The sequence below is a fragment of the Mya arenaria genome, chromosome 2 (assembly GCF_026914265.1).
Source record: "Mya arenaria isolate MELC-2E11 chromosome 2, ASM2691426v1".
In the NCBI taxonomy this organism is placed as follows: Eukaryota; Metazoa; Mollusca; class Bivalvia; order Myida; family Myidae; genus Mya; species Mya arenaria.
This window is the reverse complement of record NC_069123.1, coordinates 8,224,069-8,249,769: the sequence shown is the minus strand read 5'-3', so window position 1 is coordinate 8,249,769 and position 25,701 is coordinate 8,224,069. Positions and strand designations below refer to the sequence as shown.

General features: G+C 35.0%; 1 protein-coding gene across 7 annotated transcripts in view; it reads right to left on the bottom strand.

The window, feature by feature from the left end:
- Positions 1 to 25,701, bottom strand: part of LOC128245430 (centromere-associated protein E-like) — a 68,196-nt gene that overhangs the window by 39,684 nt on the left and 2,811 nt on the right. For 5 of the 7 annotated variants that reach the window (XM_052963571.1, XM_052963597.1, XM_052963605.1 and 2 more), the window contains exons 2-6: positions 22,907 to 22,987; positions 20,790 to 20,855; positions 17,055 to 17,206; positions 9,554 to 9,668; positions 6,880 to 7,566 (exon numbers count right to left, since the gene is read on the bottom strand). In XM_052963571.1, coding sequence (XP_052819531.1) covers positions 6,880 to 7,566; positions 9,554 to 9,668; positions 17,055 to 17,206; positions 20,790 to 20,855; positions 22,907 to 22,987 — 1,101 coding nt within the window. Of the gene's footprint in view, positions 1 to 6,879; positions 7,567 to 8,778; positions 8,882 to 9,553; positions 9,669 to 17,054; positions 17,207 to 20,789; positions 20,856 to 22,906; positions 22,988 to 25,701 lie in introns of all 7 variants that reach the window. The other 2 variants (XM_052963579.1, XM_052963640.1) reach the window with 1 other exon arrangement.

Genomic DNA, 25,701 nt, shown 5'->3' with positions numbered 1-25,701 from the left:
ATGATGCCATGGCAATTAACGCTATGAGAATTAATACATTGACCTTTTTTCTTCAAAATATAGACAAGCATTAAATAAAGAAATGAAATGATTTTTTCAAAACTTGCAAATTCAGTGAATTTTCAAGGTCCAAATCACCACTTGTCTTAAAGTACAAACATATTAATCAAGATCTGGATTAACCATTCCACATTTCCAATCAATCACTCCAATATCAGCCTGAAAGAAAGCTATCAGACTAAGACGTTGCTTTGCAGGACCCTGCCAACTGAAGAGTGAAAGGCTAAGTCAAATTTGCAACTGAGTTCAAATAGTGCATGGTGCCAACAAATTTATAACGAGAAATTAAGAATCAAATCTTGACCGTAAAGTAACCGATATTCAAATGGCTCCTAATTAGAAATAAATATCGGCATTAAAATACCTTATGGAGTTTTATTATTGTACAATAACTCATAATTCAATGCTTATGCTATATGTGTATATTTGAAGTTAATAATAAGTGTTGTTGTTGCTTTGGCCATATTGTTAACGATAACATCTGAACACTTCTGAATGTATAAATGAACTCAAAGACGAAAATTGGTGGAAATTAACCAAACGCAAATAAAGAGGGAAAAACTCGATGATCGATTATGATCAAATACAATCGATTGTCACCGATTTCATGCCCAAACAATCAACTTTTGATAATAATCGATCATCGGAACATCGGCTATTTATTATTTATTATATTTCTTATAGTAAATAATTGTGCTGGAAGCAAAATATCAACCCGAATGCTCAGTGGGTTTATTTCAAAATATAAACAATGAATTTGCCAAAGTCATAATGTCCCTTTAATACTCTGTTATGTTATGCATGAAAAATATTTGTTTGTTTGATAAAAATAGTATACGACATTGCACTGTTCAAATTAAGTTTGTTGAACTTCTAATTAAGTAATACAGAGCGCTAATTCCATAATGTCTTTATTCTTAAAATAAATCCTGTCCACAAATATATCACTTCATATACACCTAAATCCGTTGATTATTATTAAAACCACTTGACATCTCAAAGTCTCTAAAATTAAATTTAACGTTCCATATTGAGACTGAAACACTTTCAAAATTAATTCCATCAAGTTTAATCCATGTTACGCTCCCATAAGATCAGAGACATGATTGACAGTTAACACCTAGTAAAGACATTGTTTTACTACTTAACACTGGCATTCTACTCTTTGAATATTTGGCAAGGCTCTTTATAATACAATATATGTCAAACAACTTTACTGTCTGCCTAAATTAAAGACATATCACGCTATATAGTGCATATTTAGTACACTACATTGTGTAAGTTACTTATAAAACCTACAATTGAGACTCGAACATGCCGCCACCCACCCCACCCCCCTCCTTCAACCCCTCCCACCATTTTGGTACACAATATTCAAGGGCTTTTTAAGGAGTTCTTAAGGAGACATAAGTGTTATAAATATATAATATATAGTCTGCAGTATATACAGAAACTAAATAGTTGGCATTGTTTGGTAAGCAGACGTCAGCTAAAAAGATCAATATTATTTGTGACACAAGATTTGGCCGGAAATTACTAAAAAATAAATGAGAAATCAGAACCCTAAACAAATGAAATCAACAATACAACTTTCAATGTGATTTCTTTAAAATTCATTATTCAAATTTCATTAACTTCATTAATAAAAAATCTGACAGGCAATAACGTTTGACAAAGTGTGAGAGACTGTCAAAGACTTAATCATGAATTTAACTTCCTTCCCTAAAACCATTATCATTCCATTGAAATACACGTTTTTGTCTAATATTTTATTTTTGTCACCTTAAATAGAAAAAAGATTATCTGCCAAAGATAAGAAAATGATAAACAAACAAAACTGAACTGTTCCACTTCAGAAAAGCACACTTAATGACCCTGTGCTTACCGCAATGAAATGCCACCCAAAATGTTTTGTTTGTAAAATATTACCAAATTTGTTAAGTACCCTGAAAAATATATTGTTTAAACCGGTAGCAGTCACTTGACATTTTTAAGCATCCTTCAACTCAATAATGATAATAGCTCAACACAAAAATAAAAAAAAATCTCCAAAACTCTTGTTTAAAAATTATTCCAGATTCTATGTCATAGCTCACAGACAGTATATATGTTAATTCCTGCGACAGTTATTTCTAACATTAATCTGCATTTTTGCTGCATTGATTTTCAGTTATCAAATTAATCTAAACCATTGGCCAGTCCAGATCACTGACCATAAGTTAATGCTTATAATGTTTACATCAAATTATGTCCGCAATTGTAAAATAAACAAATTAACCCATTAACATTTTTACACCCGCTCAATAAGGCAAATACTGCCCAGTATGAAAGTTTTATATTAACTTTTCAATAGCAAGATAAAATAATATCAATACTTTTAATGTAAACATTGACTATGTCAAAATATTCATGAAAACGGTCATTTTAATCCTAATTAATTTAGCAAATACACTCAGGTTATATTCAGTATGTTGATTATTTTAACATGGAAGTATAAATAAATATTGTACTATCGATAACGTCTCCGCTTGTGTATGAAAGAAATATAATTTTAAGACCTGAATTATTCAGGAAACGAGTTATCAAAGAAGAGCCCACCGGTGCAAACACCCAAGTTCGTCTGTTCTTTAAAGGTCAATCAGGCCGTAACAGACTAGTAAAAAATACTGAAAAATTAATAAAAATTATATGTGAAACACATATACATATATATGCAATTCTATATCAACTCTCTAGTCCACAGGAAAGAATATAGGAAAGATATGGGAGATTGAGAAACAATGTAAGAATGAGAAAGAACAGTGGAAGATTGAGAAACAATGTAAGAATGAGAAAGAACAGTGGAAGATTGAGAAACAATGTAAGAATGAGAAAGAACAGTGGAAGATTGAGAAACAATGTAAGAATGAGAAAGAACAGTGGAAGATTGAGAAACAATGTAAGAATGAGAAAGAACAGTGGAAGATTGGGAAACAATGTAAGAATGAGAAAGAACAGTGGAAGATTGGGAAAGAACAATGTAAGAATGAGAAAGAACGGTGGAAGATTTGGAAACAATGTAAGAATGAGAAAGAACAGTGGGAGAATGAGAAAGAACAATGTAAGAATGAGAAAGAACAGTGGAAGATTGGGAAAGAACAATGGGAGAATGAGAAAGAACAGTGGAAGATTGGGAAAGAACAATGGGAGAATGAGAAAGAACAATGGAAGATTGGGAAAGAACAATGGGAGAATGAGAAAGAACAGTAGAAGATTGGGAAAGAACAATGGGAGAATGAGAAAGAACAGTGGAAGATTGGGAAAGAACAATGGGAGAATGAGAAAGAACAGTGGAAGATTGGGAAAGAACAATGGGAGAATGAGAAAGAACAATGGAAGATTGAGAAAGAACGGTGGAAGATTGAGAAAGAACAGTGGAAGATTGGGAAAGAACAATGTAATAATGAGAAAGAACAGTGGAAGATTGGGAAAGAACAGTGGAAGATTGGGAAAGAACAATGTAAGAATGAGAAAGAACAGTGGAAGATTGAGAAAGAACAGTGGAAGATTGGGAAAGAACAATGTAAGAATGAGAAAGAACAGTGGAAGATTGGGAAAGAACAATGGGAGAATGAGAAAGAACAGTAGAAGATTGGGAAAGAACAATGTAATAATGAGAAAGAACGGTGGAAGATTGAGAAAGAACAGTGGAAGATTGGGAAAGAACAATGTAAGAATGAGAAAGAACAGTGGAAGATTGAGAAAGAACGGTGGAAGATTGAGAAAGAACAATGGGAGAATGAGAAAGAACAGTGGAAGATTGGGAAAGAACAATGGGAGAATGAGAAAGAACAGTGGAAGATTGGGAAAGAACAATGGGAGAATGAGAAAGAACAGTGGAAGATTGGGAAAGAACAATGGGAGAATGAGAAAGAACAATGGAAGATTGAGAAAGAACGGTGGAAGATTGAGAAAGAACAGTGGAAGATTGGGAAAGAACAATGTAATAATGAGAAAGAACAGTGGAAGATTGGGAAAGAACAGTGGAAGATTGGGAAAGAACAATGTAAGAATGAGAAAGAACAGTGGAAGATTGAGAAAGAACAGTGGAAGATTGGGAAAGAACAATGTCAGAATGAGAAAGAACAGTGGAAGATTGGGAAAGAACAATGGGAGAATGAGAAAGAACAGTAGAAGATTGGGAAAGAACAATGTAATAATGAGAAAGAACGGTGGAAGATTGAGAAAGAACAGTGGAAGATTGGGAAAGAACAATGTAAGAATGAGAAAGAACAGTGGAAGATTGAGAAAGAACGGTGGAAGATTGAGAAAGAACAGTGGAAGATTGGGAAAGAACAATGGGAGAATGAGAAAGAACAATGGAAGATTGAGAAAGAACAATGGAAGATTGAGAAAGAACGGTGGAAGATTGAGAAAGAACAGTGGAAGATTGGGAAAGAACAGTGGAAGATTGGGAAAGAACAATGGAAGATTGGGAAAGAACAGTGGAAGATTGGGAAAGAACAATGGGAGAATGAGAAAGAACAGTGGAAGATTGGGAAAGAACAATGGGAGAATGAGAAAGAACAGTGGAAGATTGGGAAAGAACAATGGGAGAATGAGAAAGAACAGTGGAAGATTGGGAAAGAACAGTGGAAGATTGGGAAAGAACAATGGGAGAATGAGAAAGAACAGTAGAAGATTGGGAAAGAACAGTGGAAGATTGGGAAAGAACAATGGGAGAATGAGAAAGAACAGTAGAAGATTGGGAAAGAACAATGGGAGATTGAGAAAGAACATTGGAACATTGGGGAAAGAACAATGGGAGATTGAGAAAGAACATTGGAACATTGGGGAAAGAACAATGGGAGATTAAGAAAGAACACTGGAACTTATAAAAATGTTTATAATTCATATATCTCTGCTTTGGTTACCAATGTTAATCAGTTAGCTTGTAGAAGTCAGTAATCGATAGCTCACTTTTTTGTTATGCTTTCTTCACAAGATCCATTTGAGCTTTTTACAGGGAAATTTTCAGAAATGGAAACAGAAAAGACAAGGTCACATGTAAAACCATGTGACGATAGACTTTGGCAATAAATAATAATATTTGGGTGCATGTGTGTGAGAAGCAATATAATCTATATGATTTTGTTGGGTCAAAAAACAAAATTTGGTGTGATATAGAATACATTTAAATATCAGAAGATTTTATTTTTTTCATTATTTTAATATTCCCATTATGAACAAGTAGCTTTAATTTAAACTTTCAAACACTTTCCAAAAACCAGACTGGTTCTCAACTTAGTTCTATTTGACTATTAGATCAAACTAGCACACACAAGTGCCACCACAGGACTTCAACAAGATTAGTGACATAACAGAACAATTTCTTCAAACACATCCCAATTGTCCATATAAATCTGTGAACAATCACACAGTGATCAATCCACTACCCTAGTCCGTTAACGAGATAATTGGGATCAGAATTTTACAACTGAACAGTTGTACTGAAAAGTATTGAGTAACAAAATCTGGCCGTTTGGTAAAATATTGTAAGTTGGAATTAGGGTAATATCTAATCTGAATAACTTCTGTCAGCATTTTTGTTTGTACTTTTGACACTGTGCATTATAGGCAGTGTGGTAGTACCTATCTTCAATAACAACAATTGATGACGCAACGACAATGACTACGATGATGATGAATTAGTGAAGTGTAATGCTGTTGGTACCTATCTGCGGTGATGATGATGAAGAAGATGAAGTTGATGATGAAGATGATGATGATGATTCTGATGATGATTCTGATGAAGATGATGATGATGATTCTGATGATGATTCTGATGATGATGATGATGATGATTCTGATGATGATTCTGATGATGATGATGGTGGTGTTGTTGACAATGCTTATACTAATGATAATGATGATGATGATGACGATGATGATGATGATGATGATTATGATGATGGCTTGGACAGTTTATACAATTTTGAAATGTAAAAAGGACATGTTACATTTATAATAAAAAAAGCATGTAAAACTACTAGGGATGCAAACGAATGGCAAAATTACTATTCGAATATTCGGTAATTCGTTCGATCGAATATTCGATTACTGATGTAGTGAACTACTATTACTAACCCTATTTTTTCGCAGCCAGTACATGCGGCGGACACTGATTTTCCCAAAATGAGCCTTTGAAATTCACCATTTTCAGGAAAAAAACATTATAAACAGACAAGAATGATTCATTTCCGCTGCCTTTTGTAAGCAATGTGAAATTAGATGGATTCCTAGACAAACAGTGTTTTGCGCCAATGGAGGTTCTTTCAGTAGGATTATCAGCCTCTATTTGAGATTGACAACTTCTGTACATGCCAGGGGCAGTGGTGTAGTGCGAATGGTCGTAGAAAGGATTTCATGACCAATTACAACAGAAGTGACCTGGTCCGCCCGGGAATCGAACCCGAGTCCAACGCTTTACCAACTGAGCTAGCCGAGCGGTCTTGCTAGTTATTGTAAAAGTAGGGGGACTTCTAATAGTACCCGGCGATATGTCCCTAAATGACACACGACGCATGTCTAGTCATCACATTCACACCTCTGGCATAAGGGGCCAATCCTTGTAAAAACAAGACAAACAAACTTTAAAAACGACATCAGTGTTGTAGGCAAAATGTGTTTTATTCTCTTTATTGAACTTTTTTTCGAATATTCGATTACCGAATTTGACATTCGAATACCAAACGTTTAATCGAATATTCGAATATTTGCATCCCTAAAAACTACTAAATGCCTAAATGTAAATTTCTATTCTCATTTAACGCGACTCACCTTATGTTCATCAGTCTCATTTTCATTTGTATGTCCCCCATCAGCAGCGCTCGTGGACTCACTCCTGGCCGAAAGGTGGTCCACACTCATGCTGGGAATCTTGGGAAGGGTGAGGCCAGTCGGGAAAGATTTCATGCTTGCTGATCTCTCCCGGTGCAAGCGTGCACGCTCACTGGGATTCCTGCCCTTCCCAGATGGGAGGGACTTATCGTCAAACGAGCCTCGTCTCTGTGAGGAAGACTTTTCTGAGGTAGATCCTGAAGATGCTATGGATGTATTGGAAGATGATGTTTGATTTTTGACAGGTTGGCCTGACTTGGAGCCTAAAGGGGGTTTCCAGGTTGGATTTCGACCATTTATGTATGGATTGTTCCCATACCCTGCTAGCATTCGCGCACCATCTGGGAACATTTCATGATCCTCCTTGTCTAACCGATCACCAGATCGACTCAGAAATCGGGAGTTGTCTAGCATTCCTGACTCCCGCTCCTCGGTCGATAGGTCGTGTAGACTGCTACTCTTACGAAGCCCATCTTGATAGTGCTTGTTCTCCTTTGTATGTTTCATGCTGCGCACGCCGCGGTACGTGGAGAAAGGCTGATCCTTGCCTTTGACCTTCTCCCCGTCAAATCTCCCACTTGAGCCCTCACCCCCATCTGAACTATCGGAGGGGTTCTCAGACTTCGGCTGAAAGTAACAGGATAAGGTTTTAACAAAGTTAAAATAGTTTTTCGATTTTCATAGACATAACGCCACAATTAATAGTTTGTTTGGCATTACCACATCCACATCTTAAAGTGTGGATGAGTAGCTAGTTGTTTTTTTTTTTAAGATAAGACGAGGGCCTATGCTCAACTAGCATGAATTTGGTTAAACACTGAACTGGCATTCAAAGTTGACAAACACAAGAACAAAATGTTTCACAAAGGGCAAGTACTACAATAATACAGAACTCTCTGTCCAAGGTTGTCCCCCTTGAAAATACTTCTGTTTTCAGGCAAAGAGAAGCCTTCTACAATAACACATTACTATCTGTACAAAGCTATCTCTCTTAGTAAATACTGTACAATTTCAGGGACCATAATCCAGTCATGCATGGGCAGATCTCGCTAGCTTCCCAAAGGAATCAAGCTCTCATGGATATACTACTGTTGAAGTTAGATTAAGATACAATCAAAACTTAAGACCGTATCACGTTAACAAGCAATTATTTACAGACGCATGGATGACAGACATCACGCCATCGCATAAGCTTTTCTGGCCTTTGGCCAGTAGAGCTCACAATGAAAAAAAGTAAAAATATGACCACCCGAGGCTAAAATATTTTTTCGAATTGCGGGGATATTTGTAAGACAGTCAGGTAACACCAAACAAACTGTTTATAAATTGTGGCCTTACAAGCATACATTATAAACATTATTCATAGTACATTTATGACTTAAAAAAAAAGATTCAATGAAATGACTTAATGTCTTAATTAATGTCTTAATTAACGTAAATGTTCTTTAAATAAAACTTATTATGGTTCTCTTTTCTAACTGTACAACCTCCAATATGGACAACTTCATGTACTCAGGGCTACTGTTTAATGAAATTTCATGCAGCTATAAATAACTTGCATGCTTATACATACTTTAACAAAACTGAAAAAAATCACACAAATTTAAATCAAACTTTCATTCCTTACACTAGAAAACCATTTTCTTTCGACTGGCTAATCGATGTCAACAAACACGACAGATTACGTAACATCAAACCCTTTCAAATAACAATTAAATTTCAGTAAAGTCATTTGCAATGTGGCGTTTTCTGCCATATCCATTGATGTCATTTTCGTTGGATTTCGTCAGCAATCCTGCGACACTTTGGCGAAATCTTCATTCCCATAACATACTATACCTGGAGGTTTTCCTTGTTAAGGAAGCTATAGCTGGGGATGGTAAATCTGCGCTGTTTGGGCTTGCACACGCTGCGTGGGTACACGATCAGCACATCATGCCACCTGAGGTTACAGGACATACATGCATCACACAACGACAACACTCATGTATATAAAACAAAAATGGTGATAGTTAACTATGTAATGCTATAATGATTGAATTAAATTTGTCAACATAAAAAGGCTCCTTTTCTTAAGTTTATGGGATTGAAAACAAAATAATTTTACAAGTGAATTATCTGATCAAAAATTTATTAAATAAAAAATTTATACAATTTCTGACGTTTCCACAAGGTAAATTTAATCAAAAAATTAAATAAATTCAGATTTATTTGCATATATATTTGGGGAGCATTTAATATGCAGACAATTGTCAATGATGTTAATATCTGCAAATAAAAACTACAACATAGATTATTATCTTTTCTCCATGCCAACTCCCTGAAAATAAATGCATTGAAGGGAGGCAACTCGAACTTAAAATTATGTAAATGTATAACAAGAGTTGTCTGCATACAGGGAGCTGAAAGAGCACAAAACCTTGGCCTTCAATTCTAACATTAATGTAAGTCTAACAATTGGCTTATAAATGTGACCATGCCAGAAAAATATAAACAAAACATAACCAAAAACATTCACTTGTTGCAGCATTCAAACAGACTAAAAACTAAAAGAAGAAATCAAAATGTTAAATGTCAAACAGGTTAACATTCCCAAACATTTTTTTTTTATTACTCGTTTATTTTGTATGTTTGACGTGTCGATATTCTCTTTATTGTCATGGTGATATCTCTTCTTTGAGCCCGTAATGCAGTTGGATTCTGGAAATTTCTTCAGAACCTTTGTCCACCTGGTCAAAAAAAAATCATTTAATGAGCCTCACAAACAAAACTGTGCGGACAAACACAAACTCGGACCCTCGTCAGTTGTTATGCAGTCAAAAAAGCAGCGAAGTTCTACAATTGTTATGCCTAAGTTTGTATAATCTCTGGGAACATGTGTAACAAATTTCATTTCAATAACTTGAACAGACATGCTAAGAATGATAAATGAATCAACTGCAAACTTCAGACATTAGCGAGTCATTCTTTTCTCTCTTTTTTTGCTTGTTTCTTAAGTTGAATACTGAAGATTAATTTCTAACACTCTGCAATCTTAAACCCTGTGTAAATGAAAATAAAAAATTACATTCACAACTTTCGGCACCAAACAATACGCTGAACAATACGAGACTGTAAACATTGAGTGCTTTTTCAATCAACATCTAGCATCAATCAAGTTAATGTTCCTAATTTTTTGCAGACAAATTATCCCCATACAACACAAACAGCTACACGCCCTTCAGTTGCCAAACAACTAATAAAACCAGTGCCATTTACTTGTTTATACAATATTACCTGATGAAAAAAGGGTAAATCTGTTAGTATACATCTAATTCAAAACAGATTCTTAACTCAATCAGCCATTTGAGATCAGACAGGCTGAAAAAAACTGTACATAAAAAAACCAGTTTCTGAGTGTTTGTTTACATCTGGTTTGTTTATCATAAACAATCAAGGCTGAGTTCTAAAAGAAAAATATACAAAAAACAGAACAATTTCAGGTAATGAACTCACTACCACACAATTTTAAGGTGTTGTGGAGTTTCGTTAAGATTTTTTTTACTTCATTTTCCAGAATTTCAAAATTGTGTGATAAGCATTTTAAAGACAAGAATTTGCTATATTTTAAAAATATTCTGCAAAAAAGGGCTACGTATATAGAGTATTATTCAATGCTTAGGAAAAAGGCTGCATAATTTAACCTACATAATTTGTGAATAAATATGAAAGAAATACAATAGTCAAAAATCTAAGGTCCTAATATTGTCTGTCATTTGACATAATATGAACTACTTTAAGTAATGACCTGCCAATCAGCTGTCCAACTTTGACAACACTCATTACAAAAATCGGTGAAAACACATTACATTGGGAGTCATATATTACATAAAACGATAATATTATACAAAAGGGTCATTGCTCACAACTTTTTTTGCATAAGGTTAAATTGCCCTGCTTTGTAGTCCAGCTTGTAGATAAAAGTGTAGTAAAAATAATAGTGTCATGGGGGGTCCTAAGGCTAGAGGTTTCAATGAGAAAACTAACAAAATGTTTGAAAATGCTTAAAAGCTGCACTCTCACAGTGATATAATTTTTACAACTTTTTTTATTTTTTGTCTCGGAAAGATCAATTTTTTCTGTAAATATCTGAAAACCAATGATAAAAGTTTACTGGCAAAAGATCAGATCGCAAAAGTTCATATTTCCGTTTGAAAATTAACGTTTTATGACTTAAACCGTTACTAACGGTTTAAGAAAAGTGCATAAAACATCATTTTTTAACTCAAAGATAAAAACCTGTAGTCTATTTTTTGTCAGCAGTCTTGTATAACTGGTTTCCATGTATATTCGTTGTCAAAACATTCAATCTGTGAGAGTCCAGCTTTAAAACTTCACAGTCTGCTATTTATGAATGCCAAAGTGTTAAGGAGGATGAATCTTGGCAAATAATGACTAATGTCTAAAAAGACAACAAAAAAACAACACAGCCTCTCAGAATGAAGTGGGTGGGTTGCCTCACATAATTATGTAACCTATCATAGTCTATGAATGTGTAGTGCCTTACATTTCCTCTCATTGGCATCCTCAGTGTAAGAGCGAGTAAACAACACTTGATTGAAGCCAGATACTTGAGCAATGACAAATATACCTGACCCCACATTTCTCTCTACTCATCAATGTCTGATATTGGGTAAATGCACTCAACTATTTTATAATGCAACCTAGCTCTGGTATTACCCCCCATATCATTGGCATCCTCAGTGTAAGAGGGAGTAAACAACACTTGATTGAAGTCAGATATTTGTGCAATGACAAATATACCTAACCCCACATCTCTAAGTGTGCGAAATAAACCTTTTTTACCTGGTAGCCAATGGGGCTACAGACTTTGAGATTTCTGTAGCCCAAGCCAGATTTCCATAACCCACCAGTTAACAGAAAAACGCATCTTGAATACCTTATATGGTTAAAAACAAGGAATGATATGACAACTGTACAATATCTTATTATATTTTGTATAAAATGCAAGTATGGTGTTTGTGTAGTTCTGTGTTGCCAGGGGTCAGGGGGACTGGTGGTGGTTCGATGGGGGGGGGGGGGGGGGGGGCTGGTTCTGTCAAGGCAGTTAGATTGTTGATGAAGGGGGAGGATGGAAGTCCTGTCAACATGTGTTGCTTGTGGCATTAGTGACAGGATTTTACAAACATCTATTTCATAATTTTCGGTGACTAAATAATCCAAGTTTATTTAAAAAAAAACACACAACAAAAACAACATCCAAACTTTAATATCTCACTAAAACAAAAAAAAAAGTATTGACAATCCGAAATATGATTTCCGTCAAAATAATTATTTTCAAGCAGTATATAGCGTATAATTGTTTGACAAGGGAGATTACTGCAACAGAAAATATCCATAACAATGAGAGATTATCCGTAAGTCGGTCAACGGTGTCGAGGTAAACATTTACCCGACATTTTTTTTAAACCAACAAGCCCGATGATTTCATCGCCAGTCGGGCTACCTTAATGGATTTTTTCGTAGCCTGGGTCAATTTTTAGTCGCCACGGGCGATCGGGCTACCGTTAATTTCGCACACTGATCTCTACATACCCATCAATGTCTGAACATGGGCTGCAATCAACTAATTTATCATGTAACCTCTCCAGTGGCATTTAGCTCCCCTTCTCACTGGCATCCTCAGAGTAGGGGACACATCCAAAAAATGAGAGCAAGTAAACAAAATTTGGAGCCAGACAAACATCCCTAACCCCTCACCTATAGGCCATACCCCTCAATATCTGCATGATCATTGGCAACACTCCACAATTATACAATATATATGTAACCTCTGATACATTACCCTCTTCACATTAGCATCCTTAGGTTGAGTTAAATAAAACTTGCAGCCAGATACTACATCCCTACCACCCTCCCCCACCTCTACCAATTTATATCTGATCATTGGCCACACTCAACTATTATACAATGTTTTAACCTCTGGTGCAATTCACTTCCTTTTTCATTGGCATCCTTAGTATGGTAGAAGGAATACGAAAACATTGAGCCAGATACTTGAGCAATGACATTCAACATAAACTGCTCATCTCCATTCCTCAATTGATGTCTGATCATGAGCCACACTCAACTATTTTGCAATGTAACCTCTAATACATATCCCTCCTTCACATTGGCATCTTCAAAGAGGTAAACAAAATCATGAGGAATGACAAACATCCCTAACCCCTCACCTCCTCCCATCAATGCCTGTCTGTTCAAGTGGCAAGAAACTAGCAACAAAGTTTTTTTTTTTATCCAACTTTATAAACATCATTATTTTTAGCTTGGGTAAAAATGCTTGTCATATTCACAGATGTTCAGTCCCAGTGGAATAATTTTACTGAAAGTTGAAGCTTTCTGGAAATGTAATAGATCAAGATTATTGTACAATCTGGTTTTGGGATGGGCAGATGCTGCAAAACTCATAATTAAGAAAGATTTCACAAATTCCTCCATGTCATTTTACTCTAGATTTTTTGCTCAACAAGGAGTTTCCCATTAAATGCAGGTTTACCACATGGTTTTATCATCATTTGCAGCAATAATCTGCCTGCCAAGATATGTGACAAGAAAGATAACAGTTGGTGAGATGCACACATCTGCACCTGAGGCGGTTATCAACAGGTGAGGACTATTAATCACAATTCTCACAACTTGAGAAATTATTTTCAGAAATTGTAACACAGATTATTTAAACAGCTGGCACAGTTAAGTTACACTTGTCATACTTCAGTGATAGTATGTCCCCATTCTTACCATTCTTCTTGAGTACAAGAGGTCACCACTGGAATTGCATGTAAGCTTTTGCATGGTTACATAATGCTTGGCTTCCTATTTAAGACAGGCACTCAGTTAAAGTATTCATTTTCACATTGGCCGCTATGGACCAAGGACTGACTCAATTGATGCAAGGAAGATTGCATGGCCATGACCCTAATGGGTTCTGGTCCAACATCATATGAGATATTACAATCCACAGTACTTCATTCCGGCATACTTCATAAATATACCATGGGACAAATGACTGACAAAATCTTGTTCAAATGAGGCAGGGGAGACAACTCTTCTTCCAGTGAATTTGCATGTCACAATTTAAAACTCTTCAGTAACTAGTAATTATATTGTCAAGAGCCTCCACAGGCGAGTGGTCTAGGCTGCTGTCAATAAAAATTAAAGTGAAAAATCCAGCCTTTCGCCAAAAAAAGTTTCCTACAGAGAATAAGTATGAGTGTCTGTGCATATTTCCACATTGGAACCTTGCGGAACCAATGAAACTGCCTTATTAATTATTCATGATTAAGAAATTTTCCTAGCCACATCGCCATAGGTTCACAGCAAAGTATAGATAAGTAGTATATAAAATTGTTCCAATCAGGCATCATATGAGGTGGATCGATCCACAGCGACTTACACTTTCAGCGTCTGAACATCATACAAGGAATTACAAAAAAATACAGATCATGAGATGAGAAATTTAGCTTTGCCGATATAATGAACCAGAAAATTGTAGCATTTAATCCAGTTTCAGCCCGACCAATATGCTGACAGGATTCCATCAAATTGCTGGCTTTATCTCTAACAACATAAACACAGATGAAAGATGCCTGACTACTGTTGATACAGACAGTTGCTTTTACAAAAAAGATAACCTCTTGTATCCTGCTTAGAAGTTCTAGAAAATGTCTGAAAAAGCAATTTAAATTAATGAAAGAGCTCATCAGGATTTCTTGTTGCAGATCTTTTTCAGCCATACCCTATTGCAATTGCAGAAAAAAAGGCTGAATAAATGGGCCATTTTAACAACTAGTCCCAAAAATCGTAAGATGATGAATTTAAGTTTAGCATTGCTGTTTAATCACTCACTAAGTTATAATTGTTACTGTCATTCAAACTTTCTAATAGCTCACAGTGTCTGATATGACAAAAAAAAATTGTTTTGAAATAACAAAAATAAACTGTTTCTACTAAGTTAAATTATTAGTTCAAAAAGGTGATCAAATTAATTTATGAAACAATCGTTGTTACTACCGCTCCAAAATCATCAGTAAATGCTTAACTTTTCACAATTTGTCTAAATTTCAACCAACAAACATTCAGAACCAATTTAGCATCATAAAAAAATGCTAAGTAGTCACTATTATAATTCACATTTAAAATTCTTTCTATTTCTTATGCATTCCTCAAATGACATGACAGGGACATATAGGAAACTCAACTTGTAGCTCATTTTACAACTACACTGCTCTCTATAACAATAGATGTTACAGCTGCCCATTCAGACGAGCGGAATATATTACGACCAAAAGAAAATCTGATATTCCATCTGATCTTTTCTGAAGTTATATAACACTCTCTCGGAACAATAGGTAAGGTTTCTTTTTAAGATTAAAATAAAAACACAATTGTCATGTCATTATATATATAGCTATTTAGCTTTGAGTTAGTAATGGAAGCTAGCTAGAATGCTTAATTATTCCCCCTGATCTTTTCTGGAAGGACCCTTTAATCCACCCTCATGAAGACAGACGTGCCGGTAACCCTTATCTGCCTTCAAAGAATGAAATGCTTAAGACTGTCAAATATTTCTTTTGTTTAATATGATTATGCACCAGTCAATTGTAACCACACACTCCCAGGTCCGGGGTATAGCAGGGACTTTGACTTTCAGTCCAGCAAACCTCGGGTAAAATCACCGCCCTGCTGGGACGAACTGATAGTAAAATCCCCGCCAAATGCCCCCGCACCCCAAGGACCCTAGGTGAGGCCCATTCCCCACTATATTTTGCGCAAAGACAAAATCACCGCATTCACCCGGCACTGCGGGGCCACCTGAAAGGTAAAAACACGGCCCATTTCCCCGGCTATCCCCGGTATACCCCCAGACCTGGTGGGCTGTGGTTACAATTGACTAGTGCATTATATCTTCACACAGACTTAAGTTGGCTGTCGAAAGTTATATCACTTAAATTAAACACAATTTCTTAATAAAGTCTGTAAAATTTATAATTTGTTTCATTTATAAATGTGCCCGTCCACAATTTAATTATGAGCGACCCTTGATGTCCTTTTCTGCAGCACCCTGCCCTTTTTTACCCTGGCTAAATCTCTACATTATACAATTAGGAAGAAAATGTCAAAACATAAATTTAAGTAGAAGACCACCCCTTAACCAAAACTGTAATTAAACTAAGTACAGTTTAATTGTCAGTACAATTGATACATTTAAACTGCTTGTTATTCATCTTGATAAACATCAGTGTTTTTTTTGTGGTTTAAGGGCAATTGGTAACTTAGTTTTAAACAACCAGTAAGCCGTACAATGGTTATGTTAATAGGACTAAAATGGACAAAAAATGCAACATACAATTATGTATTTGCAAATAAATGTAGATTTTATTCAAACCCAAAGGCATTTAGTGCTAGCTAAAAGATAGATTTCTCTTCTTTAATTTGTTCTGCATAGCAAAACTGCATAACTTCTTGAGTTTTTCATTTTTTTCTTTAAGAAAAACAAGTAAATGTTGAACTTGGATCTTATAAAAAAAGTTTCCTTATTTTTATATCCCCTAAGAAATCTGGCCCTTATCAAAGTGGTCGTGGATCTGATACCCCACCAGGCAAACTCCCTCATGTCTTCTCATATTATTAACAAGAAAGAAATGTTAAACTTGAATTGTATAAAAAAAGTTTCCTTATTTTTTCTCTTTAAATTCCATAAGAAAAGCAATCCGGCCCATATCAAAGAGGTCATGGGTTCAATTCCCAACCAGGCAAACTCTCTCATGGTCTCTCAAATTATTGACTCCAGAGGAATGGTTTCTATGATATATGCACATACCAGGGAAACAGACTTGAGCAAGAATCCATAGGTGCGTTCAGTAAACATGTTTGCAGCTAAAGTTTGCTTTTTGGTTCCCCGCTTGCAGTGTATGCGCCGAGTTGCAACAGGGATACAAAATAAAACGTTTGCAAGCGTTTTGTTGACGCTCACCTTACTGAATGCACTTGCATATATGCCATCAGTTTTGGTCACAAAGACTACATGTTGTTAAAACTACCCTGAGGTTACATACCACTGAATTTCCTCCTTAGAGTTTGCCTTGATGTAGGTTGTCTTGTCTGGAATGATGATGGCGAGGGAATTCTGGTGCGAAGTGGAGCCGCTTGCATCCTTCACATCCGTACACTTGTTCATGTCAACCACGCCCTGGGGGACTGTGTCAGGCTGAAAGTAGAGAGATAGGCATATTAAGTTAACCTATACACTAAGTGGCTAACTCCTCATTGGTACTTGTGAAGCCTGGGTGGTCAAAAGATATTTATGGCCACCTTCAGTCCATCATTCTTTAACCCAAAGGGTCTAACATTCTCTGATTTAAGCCCCACAAGGGATTTTCTTGGCTTCTGTTGTAAAGACTTCTAAACAATTCCATAAGATTGATTGATAAAGCTTGATTTAATTAAAAAAGGGGCATTACTCAACAATTATTAAATCCAAAATTATGGGCCTTGGTTAACATGCGAATATTGACTTTGGAAGTCTATGTACTAACAATATTTGACCAGTATTTTAAACTATGACATCATTTTATCATTATTTTACTCTATTGAAAATATACAATTTCAGTATAAAAAATGTTTTTTTGTTTTAGTGGGGTGCACTAGGCCACCAGGACTTAAACAAAAGTGATAGATATTGTGACCTTTTGACAATACAGTGATAACATCATGTGATAATATCATTCCAAATTATTCCACCAATCACGCAACAACGAATCGCTCAAAACCATTATTAACATTAATGAAAATTGTGGTCTTCAAAGACAATATTAATATATTTTGAGCAATTATCAACAGTCTCTGATTGGTTCCAGCTTTTGGTAATTTAGTTTTAACACTCCTACTGATATGCCACACTATATTTTGAAATTAAATAAAAAAAATGCATTTTACAAAACATGAGCGATCAATCCCTAAAATAATTTAAAGCTTTGTTAGGTCATAGCACTTAAATCATCAATGTATCCATGACAAGTAAATCTTAAGTATATGTGTACAAAAAATAAGAAAAATGTTGTGGATTAAGATAATTTTATTGCTAATCTATTTATTGCCTAATAAGGTGAAACCACTTAGAAATGTGGAGTAAGTAAAGCACCAATACGTTTTTGACATATTTGTTGACCAGTTCAGAATACTTGTGGTTAAAGAAATGGTGTCAGTTTCATACCTTCGGGATAAATACATGTGTCATGACTTGGCATATCAATGTACATACTAGGTATATCAATATACATGTACAAATGTTAATTAATGCCTACAGGTTTGAAAGATAACGGATACAATTCTTATGTTTGGGGAATGATAAATTGTCAACCTTTTTCAATTAAATCATCAAATTCTTTATCATATCATAATTAAATTCTTATATTTATTATTATTATTATTATTATTATTATTATTATTATTATTATTATTATCATTATCATTATTATTATTATTATTAAATTTTCAATTACTAAAAAAAATGAAAAAGGTGATCAGCTGTTTATTTATAAAGAATTTTTTAAAGTAGAATTTATGCCTTATGACTCAGTAGAAAATGATTTCAAACGTTCACCAATTCATTTTTTTGTAAATGTTAAAGCGGTTATCTTTCTTACAACAATAATACAACTATTATGACAAATGAATCAATAGTGGTATTACATTACACCACATTTTTTCGCCATATTTACCAACAGTAAAGGTTTTGAGTACAAAATTGAATTCTCCATGTAGGCTGCCCATCCCCATTGAAGTGATATTAGCGTCTATTACATACTTATGTATGTTTAAATTTGATTTCAAAATATCAATTCAAATATTATGTTTAAAAGCGAAATTACTCTAAAAAAATCATTGCTATCGGAAATGATAGAGAAGGCTCATCCTTAAATTTAAGAAAGGACACTCCTTAACGTACATACATGTAAGATAGTTTTCAGCCAAAAGATATTTTTTCTTTTGCCAAATGAAGATAAAAGTATCTTCTTACAGATTTGAAGGCATTCATAAAGGTTACTGTTTCCACATAATTTAACCTGAAGCAAAGAAAAAATATCAACGGACCATTGTGCTACGATTCTTTTCGCTACATTGTTAGAAAGCTTAATTGTAAGAAAGCTTGATCGTAGGGCATAAACAAATTTTCAGTAATTCTTAAGTGCAAGAGCTTTAAGGTCATCGAAATGATTTGGTTGTTAAGTTAAAAAATACTTAAAAGTTTAAAACATAATTTGTCAGATATTCTGCCGCCAGGGTCTGTAAATACAACATTGAGCGGAAAATCCTTGATATTTCATTGATCAATAATTAACCCAATTAAATTATATGTATATTAAGTTAAGATAATACTTTAAAGTTTAAAACATACGTAGTCTGAGCCATCAAGGACTGTAAATACAACATTGAGCAAAATCCTTGACATTTCATTGATCAATAAATAACCCAATAACATATATGTATATAAACCTTAGATCAATCTATTTCTTAAGTAAATAATTAATTAGTCTTGATTAAGATCGTTCAGATAGAACAGTACCAAATTATATCTTTTATTAGCTCTGTCATACAAAACAAACAAAATTGTTTGAATATCTAATTTGTACTGAGCCATTGTGACCCATGCGAAGAAATATTATAATGCAGTCAAAGTTCGTATACATGCTATAATAGGCAAAACTTTATGGGAAATTGTTTATTTATGGACAAAAAGTTCAAGTATTTATTTTTTATAATACCTTAATCAAACAAATAAACATATTTGATCTCCCAAGGAAACTAGAATTACGCAGATAGACAAGATCCCATTTTACGACTCTCAGGAGCGCCAATTGTTTTTTCCAGTAAAGGTTACAATGACCTTGACCTATGACCATAAGAATACAAAATTCAAAAGGGATCATCTTATGACCATGACCAATATGCATACCAAGTTTGAAGACTCTCCAACTAGTCGTTCAAAAGTTATGGGTTGGAAACAAATGCATGACCCTCAGATCAGCTCGGCCACCACCAGACAAGCGACACAAAAAATCCTTAAATTTACTAGTCAAAAAAAGTAATAAACTTTATCAATAATAAAAATGCATGATGAGGTATAAAGCATTTTATCAATTTAATTGCTTTATGGCCATCAAATCATACAGCTTTAATAACCTTGTACATGCATGCGACGGCTACTAGTCTATAAATAAATAAGAAATAATAAAAACTAGATATATCGGTTAGTTTGTATTGAAATGACCTAAAAGGAAAACTAGCATTCAGGAATAAATATGCAACAATCCAAACAGTTATGAAAGATATTTTAATTGAGAAATATTGACTTAAAAGATCAATTCATTTTGGCACTGAAATCAGGCCATGTTTCATTGATAAAATTTGTAAGAACACACAAGAACGTCTGTAAGAGAAATTGTCATTTCGATGAGCTTTCAAATCAGATAGTATTTCAAAATGTGAAATGAAATACTTTCGAAAATGTAATTAAAATAATTACAACATTTAAAAGCTTTCAAATGCTTTATCGCATTTAGATCATGAAAAATAAGCCACAACATTTGCCAAAGACGTTTTGCCAACGAACGTCTTTTTACCATATTTTTACACGTATGAAAAGAAATAATTTACAAATCTTAAAAGACACTGTTCGAATCTTCGTGGGAGTTTTATTATGATGGCATTTATACAATACTGTTATTCTAATGTTCACATGAACATGGCATTGTAATAGAGATAATTGAATTCTCATGTCAAATCCTCACATTTTCATCCACCGAATATGCCAGCTCCCCGTCATCGTATAGTACAAAGAATCGTCTCTGCCAGCGCTGAAATGAATATATACAAATATTTTAATAAAAACTAAGGTGCACCAAAAATAAAACTTACATAACATTTTGCATCATAAAACTGTCGTAATATTAAATTAATTTATTCTGTACAAGTTGACTAGACTATAATGCAATCCTTGTATTTCCAGCGATGCTCATTACAAAACATATGCTGAAACGGAGGTCTCCATAGTGCACGAAACAATAAAACTGCAACAAGAATCTAATCAAATTAAAAAATTTGCTATTAAACATTTGGAATTTATCTTTACATAGCAAGATAGAAGGTTCATGCAATTCTGAGTGTAAATTGAATTCAAATTTTGTGCTGCACAATAAAACATTTGGTAAGAGGAAGATTGAATATATAAGTTCAAACTTTTTCAATTGTCATCATGCATGATTTTGGAAAAAAATGAATATTTACAAAACGTGGGCTCGGAGCAAGATTGGGTTAACCCCATATAGAAATAGGAAGAGATAAATCTGTCTTGCGTCAACTGTCCTAGTGTATATAGGAACTATTTTTTCAGGGGGTATTGCATACATCAAATGACAATGGGAATGTAAACTCAGCTGGGTATATCAAATAAAATATTATTATAGCTATAAGTGTACTCTTTCAAATACCTCTATTGAGGGGGATATGTTTCATATATTGCATTAAGAGATAGCTGACAATGTTTCAAAGTAGATGATGTAAGCATTTTTTATTCTTTACAATAATCTCAGACAAGCATGAAATTTGTTTGTGTTATATTGGATCCGGACCACCATTTTTTAGTAAAACATTACAACAACATTTCACACTTAGTAATAATGTCATAATGTTATATGACATACAATTTTTGGACAGACGGACAGACAGATGGACAGGCAGACACACACACAGACACACATAGACATACAAACAGAGGCAGATCAATACACCCCCTCCTCCCAATTTGTAAAGAGTGGGACATGAAAATGGTTAATTCCTTCCAATAATGTAAACAATTTAAACATTTGCCTGAACATTAAATTCCAAGGAAGCTATGAAACATCTAAGTGGGGGAGGAAGGAATGTGTTTAGCTATCACATGTAAATGCACTAAGCCAACTGTCAAGTTTACAATGTTAAATTCTGTTTTGTGTATTTTTTATTCTGTTTTGAACAACTGCTACTTATGTTCTCTAGCCAGTAGCAGGCAACAGTTTTTTTAGGACTTGACAGGACATGAGTTAACCTATTTTTCCCCCTACATCAAAGCACAATTGAGCATCATCAAATCTTCATAAATTCTAAATGTGGTTAGTTTTACTATCAAGAAAAGATAAATTGTTTGATTGCTTCAGAAAAACAGTATCAAACCGGGCTACCAGATGTTAAGTAAGCTGCGGCAAGCCACAGAAGTGATGGAAAATAGGTTTATAGTCCACCTGGGCAATAAACCAAACATTTCCAACAATTTCTTGCCTTGGAACAATAGTTAAAAGCTTTAGTGTTTCTAATAATTCATATGGAAAGTTTAATGTTGATTAAGTAACAAATATTGCTTACATTAAGCCCACATTTACATGGTTCCGTAATGTGTTGTACTTCACAGTTCATTACACATGTATTTCAAAATTCTCCCATTATATTGTTTACTTATAGAACAAACCTACTTTTCATTTTTTGTTTTAATCCATAAATACCTTCAAAGGTATTTTGTAAGTTTGATTTTTTCACTTTAAACAAATTTAGAAATACAAAAAAGTTACCATACACAATATTAATATTAGCACAAACCGGGAAGACTTGCATTTGTAAAATGATTTTTTGGCCGGGGCTTGTCAAAATTATTAATAATTTATGCCTGTCTTAGCATTAATGTAAAATTTTTGGACTTTAGCACTTTTAAATAAAACAGTCTGTGCGACTGTACGCATGGCTACAGAATGTGTTCATGTCAGAACGTTTATTATTAGACATTGAAAAAAAGGTCGATTTCGGCTTGCACTTATAGCTGCATTGAGCACATTAAATTTTTTAATTATTCCTGGGATCTGCTTCTTGAGATACACACCCTTGTTTTGTCCAGTGGGTTGGTGAAGTCATACCCGGGGGCGACAAACAGGTAGCCACACTTAGACACTTTCCGGGAAGCCTGAAAAAAAACAATGTTTAGAAATTAACATGCTACAGTGGTTGAAATTAGCACAAGCCCACAAGCTCTACACTAGTTAGAATTCTTTTCGGGGCTTGCTCAAATTCTGGGTTTTATACAGCTGGGCTGGTTAAAAAATGTAATCCCAAGCAGTAGTATGTGAATTTGGGCTTGTTCATCCAAAAGACTTATTTCAATGACCTATGCTTCCCAAAAACTTGGTCAAATGTGAACTATAATTATCAAGCTAGCTAGGAACACATGTAGCTGAATACATGTATATAATGACAGTAATTTGTACCATACAGTGATATGATTAAAATAGTAGCATATACATATATCAAACCACCAAGCAACTGGATAATCCCATCCAACTACATGTAGATTGTATCTTCATTAAGAATTTTGTTCAACATCTATAGTCAACATGTATAGTAATAAAAGGGATTTAGCCAGGTTTAAAAAGGGCTGCAGGGGTACTGCTGAAAGGGGACAGTGTGCTAAAAAGGGTGAAAAGGGCTGTGATTAGTCAAATTTAATATAATAGATTTTTAATATAATGGATTTGGCGGCAGAAAGTGTTGGAAAATTGAAGTGTTTATTTGAAGGAATATTAGGTTTCAACTGCCAAGTATGATAAAAAATAAACGTTTTTAAAAAATACAAGAGAACCATTTTATTATCTCAAGCATTCAAGTTTTGTAAGGCTGAATTGTGAACATAATTTTCTCCATTAGGGCAGATAGGGTGCTAACAAAAATGGGCAGGGTATAGCATGTTCTATTACTCTCTAGCTTGTATTATAAAACTTATCTTGTATGATTACAATGGTGATTATTTAAATATACTAAATTATCAGTAAGAACGAGTTCAATACCCATTTCAAGCTTTGCACTTACAAGAGTTTCATTCACAACATAATTGTTGGTCATTCAAGAAAACTGCTGATGTACATTTTTTAGCCAAAATGACAAGCATGACCTGCACTGTAGACCGAAATCATACATACAATATTTACTCAAGTAGGGTTTAAGTGAGATTTTAAAAAGAACAGGGTGCTGCAGATGGTAGACAGGCTGTTGCAGAAGAGGGACAGGGTGCTGCAGAAGAGGGATAGTGTGCTGCAGAAGAGGGACATGGTCCTGAAGAAGACAGACAGAGTGCTGCAGAAGAGAGACAGAGTGCTGTAGAAGAGGGACAGGGTGTTGCAGAAGAGAGAGTGCTGCAGAAGAGGGACAGGGTGCTGAAGAAGACAGACAGAGTGCTGCAGAAGAGAGACAGAGTGCTGCAGAAGAGGGACAGGGTGTTGCAGAAGACAGACAGAGTGCTGCAGAAGACAGACAGGGTGCTGTAGAAGAGAGACAGGGTGCTGTAGAAGAGAGACAGGGTGCTGCAGAAGAGAGAAAGGGTGCTGTAGAAGAGAGACAGGGTGCTGCAGAAGAGAGACAGGGTGCTGTAGAAGAGAGTTAGGGTGCTGTAGAAGACAGACAGGGTGCTGCAGAAGAGGGACAGGGTGCTGAAGAAGACGGACAGGGTGCTGAAGAAGACGGACAGGGTGCTGAAGAAGAGGGACAGGGTGCTGAAGAAGAGGGACAGGGTGCTGAAGAAGAGGGACAGGGTACTGAAGAAGAGGGACAAGGTACTGAAAAAGACGGCAGGGTGCTGAAGAAAGGGACAGGGTACTGAAGAAGACGGACAGGGTGCTGAAGAGAAGGGACACTGGGTGTTGCAGAAGAGGGACAGGGTGCAGCAGAAGAGGGATAGGGTGCTACAGAAGAGGGGCACTGGGTGTTGCAGAAGAGGGACGGGGTGCTGCAGAAGAGGTCAAATGACAAAAATGTAAGTGTTTGCATACATGTATTATCATATTACAGGGTGAAATCAAAACAAAATATTTGGTAGTATTATAAGCACTAAATTCTATGACGCCAGAAGGGTGCCCATGCACTAGTGTTGGGAATCGGTTGCAATTTTACTATCGATGATCGGTTCCACTCAAGTAACCGATTATCGATAGTATAATCGGTTTTTAAAATACTAGATAGTACCTGAGTTGTAGTTTTATTCATGTACAGTATCAAACTCTTAATTATTATATGCATATACCTTTATGTCTATGATTGAAGTTATTAAGTGTTGTTGTATAAAAAATAGTTTATTTTCTTGCTCATTGTGGCTTTCATCAGCCATTTTGTTAAATATATCATCTGAACACTTACTTATATATATATATAAAAAAAATCTATAATCGATTTTAATTAAATACTATCGATTGTCGCTGATTTCAGGCCCAACCAATCGATTTTCGATTATAATCGATCATCGGAACATCACTACCATGCACTACCAGGAAAGGACACAGTGCAGTATCCTTCTCTAACTATTTAGTTTAAACTCTAGCTGGTGATTCAGACACATCTGTCATTCATTTCCTGAATAAGCTGCAACACAATGAGACCAGTGCTGAATTCCAGACTGATATTATACCCATACAATCATGAATGTAAACAAAAGTATTGTTTTACAGCAAAACAAACTGGTCCATCTTTTCCATGCGTAAACAAGTCATTATGATTGATTTTGCATCTTCCAAGCAACAGCTGCAGACATAGTCGCCGTACTGAGTCTCTCTACTGCAGGAGAGCTGCATTATTTACATACATCAGATATGGCAGATTTTACTACTGTACATCTGCAAGAAATTTAGTCTCTGT